Here is a 19,599-nt window from a genome sequence, read left to right on the forward strand (position 1 = left end):
CTGTGTGCATGTGAGCAGACTCAAGATTTGTTCAGCAACAGTGTATTCAGGGGGAAAAGCAGAACTATCACTTCTCCTCTTCTCTCTCCCTCCTATGAATGCAGTTTAAGATAACTGTACTGAAGAAATATCAGCACTGTGAAATGAAAGTGCTTTGTCAATACAATCCTTTCAGCTGAGAATCACATGGAGAAAATAATAAACAGATGCCAGGACCCAGGCTCACTGATTCTAATTCCACAGCACTGAGCTAGAGCCTAATTTGAACTTTCTTGTTGACACGCTTCTGATGGAAATCTCTGGGTGAGATGAGCTGCCCAGGCTGGTGCAATTGCTGTTATTCAGTCCCTAAGTTGTGTCTGACTCTTTGTGACCCCAAGGACTGTAGTCCACCAGGTTCCACTGTCCATGGGATTCTCCAGGCAAGAATACTGGAATGGCTTGCCATTTCCTTCTCTAGAGGATATTCCCAGATCAGGGATCGAACCCACCTCTCCTGCATTGGCAGGTGGGTTCTTTACTAGTAAGCCACCGGGGAAGCCCCGCTGGTGCAGTAGGAAGTCCTAAAGAAAGCATGTCACCATTGAATGAAATAAGCAGGAAGGGGTGAACCATGACCTAGACCCTAACATGGAAGGGTTGTGGCCAAGCGGTGGGTCCAGGGCTGAGCAAATATATGAACCAGCTTCCAGTCCTCCTGCCAACAGGTCCACGACAACCCCTCAAGCTGCCTCGTGCTGCTGTGGATAAGCAGAGCCAGGATCGGAGTTTCTGACAAGCACCTACCTGGTACCTACCTAGTGTATATGGAGTGAAGAAATTGCCCCCTCCACCTGCAGCAGATCTTCCCCTACACCTCTTGGAGAGACCCACTCCTGCCAATGGCCCAATTTGGACTTGCAACCTGCGGAACTGTCAGACAATTCATTTCTGTTGTTTAAGCCCGCTGGTTTGGCATACTTTGTGACACAGCCCAAGAAAACTGCCACAACCGGGATTTTATTGTTGTTGTTTTTGCCTTGTTTTTACTTTGGCTGTGCTGGGTCTTCATTGCAGCTCTATGGGGCTTTTAGTTGTGGCACAAGGGCTGGAAGTTTGCCAGGCTCAAGCTGAGAGCACTCAACTGCACCACTGTTGATATCATCTATGATGTCATGGGGGTGGCAGCCATCAACATCGCAGCCCACAGACTGGGCAATCCCCAGGATCTCTTTAATGGTTCCAGAGAGTTTTCTAGCTAGAGATCGATGATGCATCTGCCTGGCAATGTTGACCATCTCATTAAAACCGATGTTTCCACTGTATCTAGTGTTTTTCTGCTTCTTCCTGTCTTTTGGCAGTTCCTTGAGGGCTTCAGCAGTTCCATAAGAAGTAGAAGGTACCACTCAATCTGGGCCTGTCTGCTCTGAATGATCAGTTTCACTGTATCCTCAGACCCTTCCAATCACCAGTTGCCTTGGTGATGTCATCACCAGCCTCTTTTGCAGACAGACCCTGGGGCCAGTCTTGGGGGCCAGGGCAGACATGGTACCGACCTCCCCTCTATGCACCTCACTATATGACTCTGATCTTGTTGATGTTGAATTTAGGCGGCATGGTGGAGGCAGATGGTGTCAAAACAATGCGGATTTCTGACACCCAAGGAAGTAGCATCTTTGCCTCCTCCAAGCTGAAAATGTTGTCAAGTTTTTTCACAGAAGACAAATTACTGTTATTTTAAACATGTATGCAATGGATTCTCTCCTGAGCTATATAAAAAGATGAGGTTCATCTCATTTACACAAATAGTGGTTCCCTTGTGATGCACAGCATAGCCTGCTTTTTTTTTTTTTTTTGGCCAGTCCCACAGCATGCCAGATCTTAATTCCTCCAGGAGGGAGTGAACCTGAGCCCCCTGTGTTTGGAGGGCAGAGCCCACCAGGGAAGTCCCACAGCCTGCTTTCATGGTTATTCAACAATAAAACTGTTTTCTTTACTTCTACATCTGGGAAGAGGATTTTCTGGATTGGCAGAAGATTTTATTTTTAATTTTACCCATACCAGATTTGGAGAAGTAACTGGTCGAGAACACGGTTACATGATTTCACCCCCAAAATAGTGATAAATCATTGTCCTTATGATTCTATTTTTGAAAAATGACATTTTTATCTAACATAAACAATATCCTGTTAAAAAGGTAAGCTCGCAGGTATTCCTTTTTTCAATTTGTATGTCCCTGGTGGTGCAGAGGTTAAAGCGTCTGCCTGCAGTGTGGGAGACCTGGGTTCAATCCCTGGGTCGGGAAGATCCCCTGGAGAAGGAAATGGCAATCCACTCCAGTATTCTTGCCTGGAGAATCCCATGGACGTAGGATTTTGGTGGGCTACAGTCCACGGGTTGCAGAGTCGACACGACTGAGCGATTTCACTTTCACTTTCTGATTTTTCTACTGTTCTTAATGCATTGATTGTGTAATCTAGAAAAGCTACAATTTTTATTCTCTTTTCCTTCCTTGGAGAAACCATATGCCCATGATTGAACATTTATTATCATGGCTGAAGATTTATTATATCCTAGCATTTTAATGAAACATAGTATTTCAACAGTTGAAATTGGACATGGAACAGACTGGTTCCAAATAGGGAAAGGAGTATGTCAAGGTTGTATATTGTCACCCTGCTTATTTAACTTATATGCAGAGTATATCATGTGAAATGTTGGGCTGGATTAAGCACAAGCTGGAATCAAGGTTGCTGGGAGAAACATCAATAACCTCAGATATGCAGATGACACCAGCCTTATAGCAGAAAGTGAAAAAGAACTTAAGAGCCTCTTGATGAAAGTGAAAGTGGAGAGTGAAAAAGTTGGCTTAAAACTCAACATTCAGAAAACTAAGATCATGGCATCTAGTCCCATCACTTCATGGCAAATAGATGGGGAAACAATGGAAACAGTGACAGACTTTATTTTGGAGGGCTCCAAAATCACTGCAGACGGTGACTGCAGCCATGAAATTAAAAGACACTTGCTCTTTGGAAAAATGCTATGATCAACATAGACAGCATATTAAAAATCAGAGACATTACTTTACCAACAAAGATCGGTCGAGTAAAAAGTATGGTTTTTCCACTAGTCATGTATGGATGTGAGAGTTGGACTATAATGAAAGCTGAGCGCTGAAGAATTGATGCTTTTGAACTGTGGTGTTGGAGACGACTCTTGAGAATCCCTTGGACTGCAAGGAGATCCAACCAGCCAATCCTAGGGAAAATCAGTCCTGAATATTCATTGGAAAGACTGATTCTGAAGCTGAAACTCCAATACGTTGACCACCTGATGCAAAGAACTGATTCATTGGAAAAGACCCTGATGCAGGAAAGATTGAAGGCAGGAGGAGAAGGGGACGACAGAGGATGAGATGCTGCTGCTGCTGCTGCTGCTGCTAAGTGTCTTCCGTCATATCTGACTCTGTGTGACCCCATAGACGGCAGCCCACCGGGCTCCTCTGTCCCTGGGATTCTCCAGGCAAGAATATTGGAGTGTGTTGCCATTTCCTTCTCCCGAGGATGAGATGATTGGATGGCATCACCGACTCTATGGACATGAGTTTGAGCAAGCTCCGGAACTTGGTGACGGACATGGAAGCCTCGCATGCTAGTCTGTGGGGTGGCAAAGAGTCAGACATGACTGAGCTACTGAACTGAACTGAACTGTTAGTATTTCAGTTAAGGAAATGGCAACCTACTCCAGTATTCTTGCCTGGAGAATCCCATAGACAGACACGACTTAGCCACTAAACCACCACCACCACCAAACAGGATACACTCCTTCCCCTCTCTGGTTTGTCGGAGATCCTCAGGTCTAACCTAAAATACCTCTGGGCAGGGAAAGGACCAGGGATCCAGGAGGCAATCACACAGGACCCCACCTGAGGCCATATGTTTCCTTGACTCCTAATAGGAGTTAACAAATGGGATATTGATTCCCTCGTTCAGAGGGTCCATCCTCTCGGCACAGCATTGCTTCATCTCCAGATGAGGTGGAGACATTTACGAGGTTCTCTAACTTCATGGCGCGGAGACTTCTGGGAAATAGAGTCTTGCTATCTGTCCGGCTCCCGGGGGCGGGCCCCGGTGCCCAGACTTCCGGCGTCCTCCTGCGCTGGGGCTCTGCGTTCTGTGTGCGTGTTCGCGCACGCGCACCGGCGCTTTTGCTCCCCGTCGCTGGCCAGGTCACCGCTCGCCCTCGTTCCCAGGCTTTGGCCTCCGGCTGGCGGGGATTCCAGGGCCTGCGGGACTGGAACGCCGTCTGGCAGGGCTGGCATCCAGCGGACGCGGGCTGTGCACGCGAGGGTTCTCGCGGGCCGGGCGGAGGCTGGAGCCGAGACCCCGGATCTCGAGCCCCGGAGCCCTCGGGCTGGGTCGGAGAGGCCCGGCGAGCGGCGGCGACGGCTAAGGAGCGGCGGGGCCCGGTCCCTACCGTCTGCAGCGCACGACACGGTGAAGCCTCGGGAACGACGCTGGCCTGAAGGGATCTTGTCCCGTAGGCCCAGAGCTGGCTCCTCGGGCCCAGAGGCCTCGGGAGGCGGAGAGGAGGGACTCGGCGAGAGTAGCGCTCCGCAGGAGCAGTCCCCGGCCGGAGCCTGGGGAGCCCGGAGCCGGTCAGCGAGTCTCGAAGAGGTAGGTGGTGCGTCTGCGGTCTCCAGGCGGCTGTTGATCTTACGCCCCTCGGAGAGCAAGGCTTGGGGAGCCCGCTCCGGACCCCACGAGAGAGCGACTGAGAAGATTTGACCGCCTTACCGGGGTCGAGAGGCCGGGCTAGAGGGCAGGGCCGGCTGCTCCGCTGGGGCTCCGCTGGGGCTTGTGAGTTCTCGGTGTCCTGGGGCAGTGGGGGCCCCAGGCTTGGCCCGGACGTGCCGCGTCCACCCCTCCCTCCATCCCCGAGGCCCCTCCTCCTCTTTCTCTCTCGCCTTCTTGCGATCCTGCACGTGTCTCTCAAGGCTCATCAGCACTTGGTTCTGTAATCTAAGCCTCCGCTGACACGCCACGCCCCCTTCCTCCGCGGGTTCTGCCCGGTGGACGCACAGTGTAGTTAGTGCGGGATGAGTCTTCTTCGAGGCGTCTGTCCCGCTGCCTCAGATGAGGGAGGAGGTGACTGGGCCTGAGAAGGGAGGTGACTTGTCCCAGGTCATTGGGTCTGCAGGTGGGATCGTTAGCAAGATCAGACTCCAGGGGAAAGTGCTCTGTCAGTTTCTTAATAAGAGATCTTTTTTGAGCATTGCGTTTCAGTTCAGTTCAGTCGCTCAGTCGTGTCCGACTCTTTCAAACCGCATGAATCGCAGCACGCCAGCCCCCCTGTCCGTCACCAACTCCCGGAGTTCACTCAGATTCACGTCCATCGAGTCAGTGATGCCATCCAGCCATCTCATCCTCTGTCGTCCCGTTCTCCTCCTGCCCCCAATCCCTCCCAGCATCAGAGTCTTTTCCAATGAGTCAACTTTTCGCATGAGGTGGCCAAAGTACTGGAGTTTCAGCTTTAGCATCATTCCTTCCAAAGAAATCCCAGGGCTGATCTTCAGAATGGACTGGTTGGATCTCCTTGCAGTCCAAGGGACTCTCAAGAGTCTTCTCTCCAATACCACAGTTAAAAAGCGTCAGTTCTTCGGCGCTCAGCCTTCTTCACAGTCCAACTCTCACATCCATACATGACCATTGGGAAAACCATAGCCTTGACTAGGTGGACCTTAGTCGGCAAAGTAATGCGTTTAAGTTTGTACAAATAAGTCAAAGACTGAGCCTCGCCTGAGTGTTTCGCGTTACTCAGAGCATCCCGTGGATTTTCTGATCTTAACAGAATTAGTAAGAAAACTGTAATTGTTTATTGTTACTATTTTATAGTTAATGATGGAAGTTTACTTTAGTAGGATTCGATGTTCATCCACTGATGAAAAAGTGTTTTCCCGCAGTACCGTAATCATGTGGGAGTTACAGGCCTGTGGGTTTGTCCTCAGTCTCTGTTCTTCTAAGCCCTGCTGGAAAGTGAAAGGGCGTGTTTCCCACAAGTGTCTAGTGAAGTGCTGGGCAGGGCTCGTTCACACTAGCTCTTCTTGGGTCGCCTCACTACCTGCGTTCCCTCCTTCAGGTCCACCTCTGCTTTCACAGTCCTGCAGGTTATTCCGAGAGCAGCGGAAAATGAATCAATCTCTGGTGAGTTTTGCTGTTTACTTATTTACTCCCTACTCCGTTCTGTAGGCTTCCCTCCTGGCTCAGATTGTAATGAATCTGCCTGCAATGTAGGAGACCCGGGTTTGATCCTTGGGTCAAGAAGATCCCCTGGAGAAGGGAATGTCAAACCACTCCACTATTCATGCCTGGAGAATTCCATGGATAGAGGAGCCTGGATTGACTCCAGAGAGCGGCTAGCACTTTCACTGATTTGTAATAACACTTTAGGAGGCCCAATAGTTCAGAATTTAAAATGGAAAAGTAGGAATAGGTAAAAGATAGGGTTAGACAAAGCATAGAGAGCAGGTCAGCACCAAGTGTTTCTGGCAAGTTCTATGTGTAGATTCCAGGATCCTCCAGAGGTCTTAAAGTCACAGAACAAGCCTTGAGTTCTTGACATTCATTGCAAAAAGTGACAAACACCATCTATTGCTTGCCTTACATTGTCCTTTCCAAACACTTATCCTTGGGTGATAAACATTTCCTTGATATGATATGTGGTGGAGGATGGGTGAGGGAATCAAGTCAGGGGGACTTGGGGCTCCAGCTGGATGGCAGTCTGGCAAGGGGGAGGCCTCAGTGAGTTCCCACTGCTGCTGGTCCTGGGCCCCAGTACGTAGTGCACGTCCATGCCCTTGGGTTTTTTCTCAGTCATGAGTGAGGTTGAGAATATTTTCATAGGTTTAGAAGCTGTTTCTTCTTTTTAATTAATAGACTTTTTAGAACAGTTTTAGGTTTATGGGGAAATTGAGCTGACAGTACAGAGTTCCCGATAACTGTCCCTCTTGGTTTCCTCCATTGTTATCATCTCACACTTGTGCGGTGCATCCTCTCAACTGTTGATACCTTATTATCACCTGGAGTCCGTAGTTTATATTAGGGGTCTCTCTGTATTCAGGTCTTGACAAATGTGTAGTGAATGACCTTCAGCCACCAAAGAAGTACAGTATAGAACTGCTTTGCCACCAGAAACAACCCAAGGCACCTCCTGTTTGTCTTTCTCTCTGCCCCCAGCCCCCAACAGCTGCTCATCTTATTACCGTCAATGTATTTTTGTCTTTTACAGAATGTCACGTAGTTGGAATCGTACAGTATGTGGTCTTTTCAGACTGGTGTGTTTTTCTTTTTGTATGAAGGGCCTGTTCATGTCCACAGTCCATCTTTCTGTCTCAGTACTGATTTGGTTTGCTTGTCTTATTGACTAACAGAGTAGCCTTAAGTATTTATAAATGTTTCCAGTTGGAGTCATGTTAGTGAACATTGTTTTCCAAGTTTTTTTGTCTTTTTACTTGATTTTCCAGCAATAGAGTATAATTCTTTAATCTTTTTCATTTTGAGAGGTTGAATACTATTCATTTTTTAAAATTTCTCAAAACCACAAGATTCCTAGTCTTATCCGCGCAAGTGAATAGGAGCACCCTCCTTGGTCACTACTGAAGTACAGCTTCTTTCAAGGATGTGGGTGGAGGTGGGGAGAGAGGAATTCATTGGCCTTGTGCTTCTCTTCTGGCTCTTGCTTTCTCTTTCCGGTTCTGGGCACTGCGTCAGCCACTCTCTTGCACTTGGTGAAGACTTTTAATGTGTGGACCCCCCAGTCCTCAGGGGGCAGACGCAGGTATGTCTGGTGATGTCTAGTTGGAGTATGGGCTGAGTTCTGGAAGATTTGCTGTTGCTCTCAGACAGGCTTCTCCAGGCTAGACCAGGGCAGTGCTGTACATATCCTCTGTCTGCCTTGGGCAGTGACTCCTTCTACTGGTGTGTCTCATCAGCAGGGCACCCTCAGCCTTCCCAGGCCTGCAAAGTCTGGGTCCCAGTCATCTTGGCATGTAGAGCTTGGGGTCAGGGGACAGGAGCCATTCTGTACCTTCAGTTGTTCCACATGAATAACTTTGATTTTCAGTCAACATCAGGAGTTCATCATTGTCTCTGATAGACCCTGAGCTTGACGAGGTCGTTTCCTTAATCTCTTCCTAACCACTCCTGTCTCCATGTTCTGTTGAGAGCTGCTGCTGTTGCTGCTAAGTCACTTCAGTTCAGTTCAGTCGCTCAGTCACGTCCGACTCCGCGACCCCATGAATCGCAGCACGCCGGGCCTCCCTGCCCATCACCAACTCCCGGAGTTCACTCAGACTCACGTCCATCGAGTCAGTGATGCCATCCAGCCATCTCATCCTCTGTCAACCCCTTCTACTCCTGCCCCCAATCCCTCATCACAGTCTTTTCCAATGAGTCAACTCTTCGCATGAGGTGGCCAGAGTACTGGAGTTTCAGCTTTAGCGTCATTCTTTCCAAAGAAATCCCAGGGCTGATCTCCTTCAGGATGGACTGGTTGGATCTCCTTGCAGTCCAAGGGGCTCTCAAGAGTCTTCTCCAACACCACAGTTCAAAAGCATCAATTCTTCAGCGCTCAGCTTTCTTCACAGTCCAGCTCTCACATCCATACATGACCACTAGAAAAACCATAGCCTTGACTAGACAGATCTTTGTTGGCAAAGTAATGTCTCTGCTTTTCAAATATGCTATCTAGATTGGTCATAACTTTTCTTCCAAGGAGTAAGCATCTTTTAATTTCATGGCTGCAGTCACCATCTGTAGTGACTTTGGAGCCCCCCAAAATAAAGTCTGACACTGTGTCCACTGTTTCCCCATCTATTTGCCATCAAGTGATGGGACCAGATGCCATGATCTTCGTTTTCTGAATGTTGAGCTTTAAGCCAACTTTTTCACTCTCCACTTTCACTTTCATCAAGAGCCTTTTTAGTTCCTCTTCACTTTCTGCCATAAGGGTGGTGTCATCTGCATATCTGAGGTTATTGATATTTCTCTCAGCAATCTTGATTCCAGCTTGTGCTTCTTCCAGCCCAGCATTTCTCATGATGGACTCTGCATATAAGTGAAATAAGCAGGGTGACAATATACAGCCTTGACATACTCCTTTTCCTATTTGGAACTAGTCTGTTGTTCCATGTCCAGTTTTAACTGTTGCTTCCTGACCTGCATATAGGTTTTTCAAGAGGCAGGTTAGGTGGTCTGGTATTCCCATCTCTTTCAGAATTTTCCAGTTTATTCTGAGCCACATAGTCAAAGGGTTTGGCATAGTCAATAAAGCAGAAATAGATGTTTTTCTGGAACTCTCTTTCTTTTTCCATGATCCATCGGATGTTGGCAATTTGATCTCTGGTTCCTCTGCCTTTTCTAAAACCAGCTTGAACATCTGGAAGTTCATGGTGCACATATTGCTGAAGCCTGTCTTGGAGAATTTTGAGCATTACTTTACTAGCGTGTGAGATGAGTGCAATTGTGTGGTAGTTTGAGCATTCTTTGGCATTGCCTTTCTTTGGGATTGGAATGAAAACTGACCTTTTCCAGTCCTTTGGCCGCAGCTGAGTTTTCCAAATTTGCTGGCATATTGAGTGCAGCACTTTCACAGCATCATCTTTCAGGATTTGAAACAGCTCAACTGGAATTCCATCACCTCCACTAGCTTTGTTTGTAGTGATGCTTTCTAAGGCCCACTTGACTTCACATTCCAGGATGTCTGGCTCTAGGTGAGTGATCACACCATCAGGATTATCCGGGTCATGAAGATCTTTTTTGTATAGTTCTTTTGTGTATTCCTGCCACTTCTTAATATCTTCTGCTTCTGTTAGGTCCAGACCATTTCTGTCCTTTATCAAGCCCATGTTTGCATGAAATGTTCCCTTGGTATCTCTAATTTTCTTGAAGAGATCTCTAGTCTTTCCCATTCTGTTGTTTTCCTTTATTTCTTTGCATTGATCGCTGAGGAAAGCTTTCTTATCACGTCTTGCTATTCTTTGGAACTCTGTATTCAGATGCTATGCTTATATCTTTCCTTTTCTCCTTTGCTTTTCACTTCTCTTCTTTTCCCAGTTATTTGTAAGGCCTCCCCAGACAGCCATTTTGCTTTTTTGCATTTCTTTTCCATGGGGATGGTCTTGATCCCTGTCTCCTGTACAATGTCACGAACCTCTTTCCATAGTTCATCAGGCACTCTATCTATGAATCTAGTCCCTTAAATCTATTTCTCACTTCCACTGTATAATCATAAGGGATTTGATTTAGGTCATACCTGAATCGTCTAGTGGTTTTCCCTATTTTCTTCAATTTCAGTCTGAATTTGGCAATAAGGAGTTCATGATCTGAGCCACAGTCAGCTCCTGGTCTTGTTTTTTTTGACTGTATAGAGGTTCTCCTTCTTTGGCTGCAAAGAATATAATCAATCTGATTTTGGTGTTGACCATCTGATGATGTTCAACTGGTGCAGAGTCTTCTCTTGTGTTGTTGGAAGAGGGTGTTTGCTATGACCAGTGTATTTTCTTGGCAAAACTCTATTAGTCTTTGCCCTGCTTCATTCCGTATTCCAAGGCCAAATTTGCCTGTTACTCCAGGTGTTTCTTGACTTCCTACTTTTGCATTCCAATCCCCTATAATGAAAAGGACATCTTTTGGGGTGTTAGTTCTGAAAGGTCTTGTAGGTCTTCATAGAGCCATTTAACTTCAACTTTTTCAGCATTATTGGTTGGGGCATAGACTTGGATTACTGTGATATTGAATGGTTTGCCTTGGAAACGAAGAGAGAGCATTCTGTCATTTTTGAGATTGCATCCAAGTACTGCATTTCGGACTCTTTTGTTGATCATGATGGCTACTCCGTTTCTTCTAAGGGATTCCTGCCTGCAGTAGTGGATGTAATGGTCGCCTGAGTTAAATTCAGCCATTCCAGTCCATTTTAGTTTGCTGATTCCTAGAATGTTGACGTTCACTCTTGCCTTCTCCTGTTTGACCACTTCCAATTTGCCTTGATTCATGGACCTGACATTCCAGGTTCCTATGCAATATTGCTCTTTACAGCATCGGATCTTGCTTCTATCACCAGTCACATCCACAACTGGGGATTGTTTTTGCTTTGGCTCCATCCCTTCATTCTTTCTGGAGTTATTTCTCCACTGATCTCCAGTAGCATATTGGGCATCTACTGACCTGGGGAGTTCCTCTTTCAGTATCTCATCATTTTGCCTTTCATGGGATTCTCAAGGCAAGAATACTGAAGTGGTTTGTCATTCCCTTCTCTGGTGGACCACATTCTGTCAGACCTCTCCACCATGACCTGCCCATCTCGGGTGGCCCCACAGGGCATGGCTTAGTTTCATTGAGTTTGACAAGGCTGTGGTCCTAGTGTGATTAGATTGACTAGTTTTCTGTGAGTATGGTTTCAGTGTGTCTGCCCTCTGATGCCCTCTTGGAACACCTACCGTCTTACTTGGGTTTCTGTTACCTTGGACTTGGGGTGTCTCTTCATGGCTGCTCCAGGAAAGTGCAGCCACTGCTCCTTACCTTGGACGAGGGGTATCTCCTCGCCCCTGCCCCTCCTGACCTTGACATGGATTAGCTCCTCTAAATCGCTTCAGTCGTGTCTGACTCTGTGCAACCCCATAGACAGCAGCCCACCAGGCTCCCCCGTCCCTGGGATTTCCAGGCAAGAGTACTCGAGTGGGTTGCCATTGCCTTCTGTCTGTTGAGAGTACCTGAACCTTATTGGTTTTAACACACTGGCACTGTTTTGTAATCTTTTCTGGGCAATTGCATAAATTTAACAGACCCATTACGTTTAGTTATTTAAGTTTACTTCTATGTTTTCTGATTCATTCTGATTTGCAGAGTGACGAGATACACAGTAGATAATCAACAATAATAGCGGGTATTGAAAAGTGTGTTATGTCCAAAGAACTGTGTTAAGTGCTTTCCATGAAAGAGCCTGTTTGGTACTGATCTGTATCATGTGACAGGCACCATTATTGTCTTTATTCTAGAGGTGATGGTACAGGAGGAAACAGGCTGTAATGACTGTGTGAGTGTGAGTGTTTGTGAATTTACTCAGAAGATCCACACTCACAGGTCTGGGTGTGGCAGTTTCCAGTTCTGTTGTGTGCTTTGTGCCCCTCATCAGGAGTAAGTGAGCTCCGTCCCTGGAAGGTGTTGGGGGATGAAGGGATTCCAAGTCCTTGGCTGGGCATTAGGGCGGGATGAAATAAGCTGTTTCCAGTAGCTCGAGGAGCAGGCTAGGGTCAGGTCGAGGCAGGCTTATCTCTGTAGTAAAATATGGAACTGGGATGTGCTGCCTGGCTTGCTCATCGCCTTGGTAACTGTGGTAAATACTACAGCTCAGCTCCTTCTGTGAGTTGTAGGAGGAGGTCAGGGCAAGAACAGAAGAGATGCTTGGGCTGGTGATAAACACTGGGAAATCTTGAAGTGTAGAAGGTTATTAATGCCTGGAGAATACCCATGGACAGAGGAACCTGGGAGTCTACAGTCCATGGGGTCGCAAAGAGCTGGACACGACTGAGTGACTAAGCACAGCGTGCCACAGCGCAGGTTATTAAAGCCGTGAGACAAGATGAGATCACCATCAAGGCCAAGGGTACAAGAGAAGAACTGAGCCCCAGGGCCCTATGATGACTTGAGGAGGACTCAGAGGAGAGCAGGGGCCAGTGAAGGAGTGACCGGGGAGGACAAAGGAGAACCAACCGACATTATTAATGTTCTGGAAGCAGAATGAAGGAGCGCAGTGCATCTTGGGTTTGCACACTGCCCTCAGGCCTGTGCTACTCGAGGGCACAGGCTCTGTCTGCTGGTCTCGTCCTCAGGACTTTTGCTGGCTCACAGTGTAAGGCTGTATTTTCTTTTTTTCCTGTACATTGAGCAAACTCACGGCAGTGTATTATATTTATTTTCCTTCCGTAAGGCCCATAATATAGAAAAGGTACACAGTGTAAACTTGACCAGTGAGCTGGGTGAGCTCTTGTCCCTGTGTATCTGCTCCATGTCACCCAGTTCCCACTACGGTGCCATTACAGGGGTCAGTGTCATTCAGGGACGTGGCCGTGGACTTCACACAGGAGGAGTGGCAGCACCTAGACCCTGAGCAGAAGACGACCTACAGGGACGTGATGCTGGAGAACTACAGCCACCTCATCTCTGTGGGTGAGGAGAGAGAGAAACTAGATTTCCCTCTGACTTAATGATTTTAACTTTGAACTTGTGGGCTTCCCAGGCGGCACAGTGGTAAAAGAATCCACCTGCCAATGCAGGAGATGTAAGAGATTCAGGTTCGATCTTACAAAACTGAATTGGGTTGGGAAGATCCCCTGGTGTAGAAAATGGAAACCCACTGCAGTATTCTTGCTTGGAAAATCCCATGGACAGAGGAACCTGGCAATCTGCAGTCCATGGGGTTGCCTAGAGTCAGCTGACCAAGCATACACACACACAGACACACACACTTTAACTTTGAACTTGACAGAACAACTGGAATCATCTGGGGTACCAGGTAGGGCATGTGGTCTCTATCTCTGGGTAGGTTCTGATTCTGGCACAGCACCAATGGCACTTCTCTCCTGTAGCTCGTAAGCCAGCCTTTTGCTTACATGACACATCTGGAAGCCCAGCAGCCAAGTTCAAGTTCTCTCTTGTATCTGTTAACAGGGTGTCACATTATCAAACCGGAAGTCATCACCAAATTGGAGCAAGGAGAAGAGCCGTGGGTGGTGGAAGGAGAATTCCTGCTTCAGAGTCACTCAGGTGTGTGTGTGGGGGGTGGCAGTAAGGAGGGTGATCACTCAGGAGTGTTTTTCGCTGGAGCTTTTTAATGGTGCCAAACCTGAGAAGTGACTGAAGAGAGTTGTTCTTGCACTCTGGCAACTCGAATCTTACTCCCTAAGGCTTTTTCCTTCCCCACAGCAGCTTGTGTTGGTAGAGCTTCCCACTCTGGCTTCTGCTCTGAATCAAAACCTGCTTGCTTCCTTCCTCCTCTTAAACCTCAGAACTTCTTATGGCATTTTGTTGGCAGGCATATATATAGTCTGTCATTAGAGAATAACTCCTGACTCTCCATGTTCTCATTAGTTTCCTTCTTCTTTCCCGTGAAATGCCTCAGGCTTGTTTCTATCCCTGGCTTCACTTCTCACTTCTCTTTCTTTGAGGTCAGAGTTCACAGCCCCATCCTGTGCATAAACCAGTGAACTCAGTTCACCTGTGCTGTCCTAATCACGGCACTGGTCATTCCTGCTGGAGTTTGGTGACAGCATCACAAGGTCTCCCTATTCCGCCTGATGCTCACTTTCATCTTGTCTCTTACTTTCTGTTCTGTCGGCAGTATCTTGAATCATGTTGTGTCTGAGCAGGTGCTCAGTCAAGTAGGAGACAGAAATGAGTCCTGATTCATTTACCACCTCCACCCTGCCCCCTCCAGAAACATCCCTGAAGGGTCTGCCTCACCCTCTGGTGGTTTATTCCCCAAGCTCTTCAGAAGGTCTGAAGAGTATTTAAGGTATTTATATAAGGTATTTATTTAAGGTATTTAAGTATTTATAATCTCAGGTATTTAAGGCTTTTATGTGTTTCATGCTGCTCTGTCTACCTGTTCCTGGTTCATTGTTTCCTGAGAGCTGTAGGTGCTCCTCCATTCTCATTGGATCTGCAAGATGTGTTCCCCTGACTTTTGAATCCATCTTATCAGTAGTCTCACAGGATGAGCCTACAGCCATTCTCTGTTGATTCCTAAAGGCAGTTTAAATTCCTCTTCCTTTCAGAATCATGCAGTATTGTCCCTATGTTGCCCAGAAATTTTAATTTTGTATTGTTTGCTGAAACTCTGGCTAAACTTCATTTGATCCACACTTCTAAAGTCTCTTCTGTTTCACTGAGGTGTGGGTTATTTGTCCAGATTACACATTCTGTAAGTCTGAACTCAAGTTTTCCCTTTCAGCTCTAATACCAGTCTCTTCCTTCCCTCGACTTTAACTCCATCTCAAGGTGATGCTTTAGGAAAAAAATCTAGGTCTGATCAAGAAGTCTGTTGACTGTGTTTTTTACTTGGGTTTCTCCACCCACCCTCCTCAAGTTTTGATAGATTCTGAGGAAACCTATCTTTTCTCAGGTTTTTGCCTCAGGAAAGATAGATTTTGAGTAGATCAAAGGCTGGAAGTCAGGCAAATTTAGTAAAACAACAGGAGCAGAGACTTGCAATTGAATATAAGCTGGGGCATATTGGTACCAAACCATCTCAGTGTAAGTGGTAGCCCCTTGGACTCTGCTCTGTGTCTCCCCACGATATGAAGCGACTTGGTGTGAAATGGAGACCTCTTGCACAGTCCTCCTGGTCCTTGTGCAGCAGCTAAACTCATTGCTCCCCTGTCAGTTGACCTGTTTGCTGTGAGCCCTTTCATATCTAAGAATCAGGCATTTATCCAACATCCTCTATCTTCAGATCATTTCTCCACGTTTTTACCTTCTGTACCCAGTTTTGAACAAAATTTTGAAATATTATTGTGTGCATGTACTCAGTCATGTCTGACTCTTTGCAGACATGGACTGTAGCCTACCAGGCTCCTTTGTCCATGGCATTTCCCAGGTAAGTGTACTGGAGTGGGTTGCCATTTCCTCCTCCAGGGCATCTTTCTGACCCAGGGATCAGACCTGTATTTCCTGCACTGCAGGTGGATTCTTTATCACTTGTTTTTATCAGCTTTCTTCACCGCTGGAGATCATGGAGCTTGTGTGTGTGCATGTGCAAATTTATTCCAAACCAAAATAAGGGGGGAAAATACACTTGGAATGGTTTTCACCTGTCCAAGAAGCTAGCACCTGTGCCACAATGAAATGCTTGTGTACAAATCACATGTCATTTCTTACCTAGGAAGTTGCATAAATATTGGTTAATCTTGCCTCTTTTTAGAAGTCTGGAAAGTTCATGATCTGATGGAGGGAAGCCAGGAAAATGAAGACAAACATTCAAGGCAAACTGAATCCATTAACATCAAAACCCTGCCTGAAGGGAGAGGTAATGGTCTTGGTAAGACTTGTAATGTGGAAACAAGCCCTGTTCCTTCAAGAAAAAGATCCTATCAGTGTGATTCATGTGAAAAGAGTTTAAAGTCTATTTCAGAATATATTAGTAGTGATGGTAGCTATGCAAGAATGAAACCTGATGAATGTAGTGCTTGTGGGAGATCACTTCTCCATGTGAAGCTTGAAAAAACTCATCTCGGAGATAAACCTTATGAATTTAACCAAAACAGGGAGGCTTATGCTCTAAATGGAGAAAGTATTTATCAGAACATTCACATTTTGGAGAAACCCTTTGAATATATCGAATGCCAGAAAGCCTTTCAGAAGGATACAGTGTTTGTTAACCATATAGAGGAGAAGCCCTACAAGTGGAATGAATCTGAAATAGCCTTTCTCCAAATGTCAAACCTCAGTGTGCACCCAACAACTCATTTGGAAATGAAACCCTATGAGTGCAATGCATGTGGGAAATCCTTCTGTAAAAAGTCCAAGTTTATTATCCACCAGAGGACTCACACAGGAGAGAAACCTTATGAATGTAATCAGTGTGGGAAATCCTTCTGCCAGAAGGGCACCCTCACTGTCCATCAGCGAACACACACAGGGGAGAAGCCCTATGAATGTACTGAATGCGGGAAAACCTTCTACCAGAAGTTACACCTCATTCAACACCAGAGAACTCACTCAGGAGAGAAGCCCTATGAATGTAGCTACTGTGGAAAAGCCTTTTGCCAGAAGACACACCTCACACAGCACCAGAGAACACATTCGGGAGAGAGACCCTATGTTTGTCATGACTGTGGAAAAACCTTCTCCCAGAAGTCAGCCCTTAATGACCACCAGAAAATTCACACAGGCGTGAAACTCTACAAGTGCAACGAGTGTGGGAAATGCTTCTGCCGCAAGTCTACCCTCACCACACACCAGAGGACACACACGGGAGAGAAGCCCTATGAGTGCAACGAATGTGGAAAGTTCTTCTCTCGGCTGTCATATCTCACTGTGCATTACAGAACTCATTCAGGAGAGAAGCCCTATGAATGTAACGAGTGTGGGAAAACCTTCTACCTTAACTCAGCCCTCATGAGACACCAGAGAGTCCACACAGGAGAGAAGCCTTATGAGTGCAATGAGTGTGGAAAGTTATTCTCCCAGTTGTCGTACCTCACCATACATCACAGAACTCACTCAGGAGTGAAGCCCTACGAATGTAATGAATGTGGGAAGACCTTCTACCAGAATTCTGCCCTTTGTAGACACCGGAGGATACATAAAGGAGAGAAGCCCTATGAATGTTACATATGTGGGAAGTTCTTCTCGCAAATGTCATACCTCACGATACATCACAGAATTCATTCAGGAGAGAAGCCCTACGAATGTAACGAATGTGGGAAAACCTTCTGCCAGAATTCAGCCCTTAACAGACACCAGAGGACACACACAGGAGAGAAAGCCTATGAGTGTTACGAATGTGGCAAATTCTTCTCTCAGATGTCGTATCTCACTATACATCATCGAATTCATTCAGGAGAGAAACCTTTTGAATGTAACGAATGTGGGAAAGCCTTCTCTCGGATGTCATACCTCACTGTACATTACAGAACTCACTCAGGAGAGAAGCCATATGAATGTACCGAATGTGGGAAAAAATTCTACCACAAATCAGCCTTCAACAGCCATCAGAGAATTCACAGGAGAGGGAACATGAATGTACTTGATGTGGGAAGGCTTCTCTGAAGTCAGATCTCTCATAACGTCGCAGAACCCTCTCCATATAATGAATAAGTAACTCCTACCATCCCGAGTTGGAGAGTTCATACAGGTGGGTGTGAACAAACCTGTGAGTATTTTTCCGACTTGGAACCTGAAAGTTTGCAGGTTGGAAACCACAGCTGTAACTAGCCCACATGACATGCTGACAGGAGTAAAAAATCTATCAGTATTTAAATTGGACATAGTTTCACTATGAATTCAAACTTTTACATATCAGGGAATTCAGATCAAGGAGACATCTCTCAAGGAACGTGGAAAACATTCTGTTGAAAATTATGAAACTAAAATTTGTTTCTGATAAAATGTCAAGCTTTTGTGAAAAAGAAACCACAGAGGATGGTTGTTTTGAATAAACATGCTCCTTATGTACATAGAAGCTGTAAAATCGCCGGGTAGCTAATTAAGATGGCAGCATGGCAACATTAAGCTCACACATGAGTGGATCCTGAGGGTGTTTGGGTGCTTCTGTTTGCTTTTTAGGATGCTGCATTACAGGAGTTGTATGTTCAGCTTGAATCATGTTAGAAAAGGCATTGTATCCTTATTAGAATAATTTCTAAGGTATTTTAAATAGCACCACTATGCTAGCATCTAAATATGTATAGATAATGAACTAATATTTGAAAGATATGAAGTATACTTCTCTTTGTGCTCTTCCCTGGCATTTATAAATGGATTTTATCATTGTTAATGAATTAAGTCTTCCATAAGAAAACCAATGTTTTTAATAGTGTTTTAACTGTATCTGAATCAGCAAGAGATAAAAATCTGTGCATAAAGTAGAAAATTGCATAGATAATTTAAAATGGTTAATGCCACAAGTCTCTGTAGTAAGGGACAGCTGTAGGACTCATTGCAATCAGTATGGTTTAAAAAATGTACTTAAAATAGTCTCGTTTTAATCTATTTTTTTCCACTTAGTTTTATATTTAGATGCCTTTGTAAGTGTAAGTGTGCAGAGCACATGTACTATGTAATCTAGAAATTAACTGTATTTTTATTTGATACGGTGGTGTTTTTAAGCACCATGGTTTGTTCCTTCCTGAATGGATTGAGAGAGCAGGTTCATACAGGTTGTAGCTGGTGTTGCTGAGTGACCAACCTAGTCACTCATTCCTTGTTTTTGGCTGCCTGAGTCTGGGTATCCATTCCTCTTGATGGAACAGGGGATAAATCCTGATTAGTTTCAACCAATAATGATAATCCCTTTCTCATAGCCAGTAATTGGTTTAGAGTATTTGGAGGACCCCATTCTAGACAGGTAAAGGAAATATCTTGAGCAGGTTATTTCTGGAAAAGGTTTCTTCAAAGGTTCAAGGAATCATGCCAGGTGCAGTGGGATCCTGTTCAACGTTTCCTTACCTGGCTGTGTCTTTCAACGATGGTTATAATTTGTGCATGGCAGAGCAGAAAGTCTGGAAGAACCTGGGACCTGGATGATGCTCTTGAGCTACCGAACCAGCCAGCCTTGTAGCCACTCTGTCTCTGGACTGTTTCTCTTGTGAAAAACTGAATTGTAGATTGATTTAGGTTGCTTCCAGTGAAAACTAAAGATATAGAGCTTGTAGGAGTTATGTAATTGAGAAGTGGGCTTTAGGTAAATCACTTTTTTTGAGGTGTTGACATAGAGATGATTTATTTTCTGTAAATTTTGGTGTAAATATTACTCAAATATTTGAGTATTAGAAAACTTGAAACAATTCAATGTGTGTGTTTTCCTCAATTTTTACATTACTGACCTAAGAACTTTTGGAGC

General features: G+C 45.6%; 1 protein-coding gene and 1 pseudogene across 1 annotated transcript; one reads left to right on the plus strand and one right to left on the minus strand.

Annotated features, from left to right (window-relative positions):
- Positions 1-1,058: 1,058 nt before the first annotated feature.
- Positions 1,059-1,667, minus strand: LOC128043598 (60S ribosomal protein L12-like; annotated as a pseudogene).
- A 2,567-nt stretch (positions 1,668-4,234) lies between these two features.
- ZNF12 (zinc finger protein 12) lies at positions 4,235-17,850 on the plus strand. Its single transcript, XM_052659231.1, has 6 exons — positions 4,235-4,658; positions 6,121-6,185; positions 13,079-13,205; positions 13,707-13,802; positions 15,958-16,062; positions 16,168-17,850. Exons 2-6 carry the CDS (start codon positions 6,171-6,173, stop codon positions 17,805-17,807), a joined length of 1,983 nt encoding a protein of 660 aa, XP_052515191.1. The 5' UTR covers positions 4,235-4,658; positions 6,121-6,170; the 3' UTR covers positions 17,808-17,850.
- Positions 17,851-19,599: the final 1,749 nt, after the last annotated feature.

Source organism: Budorcas taxicolor, chromosome 2, assembly GCF_023091745.1.
Source record: "Budorcas taxicolor isolate Tak-1 chromosome 2, Takin1.1, whole genome shotgun sequence".
Taxonomy (NCBI): Eukaryota; Metazoa; Chordata; class Mammalia; order Artiodactyla; family Bovidae; genus Budorcas; species Budorcas taxicolor.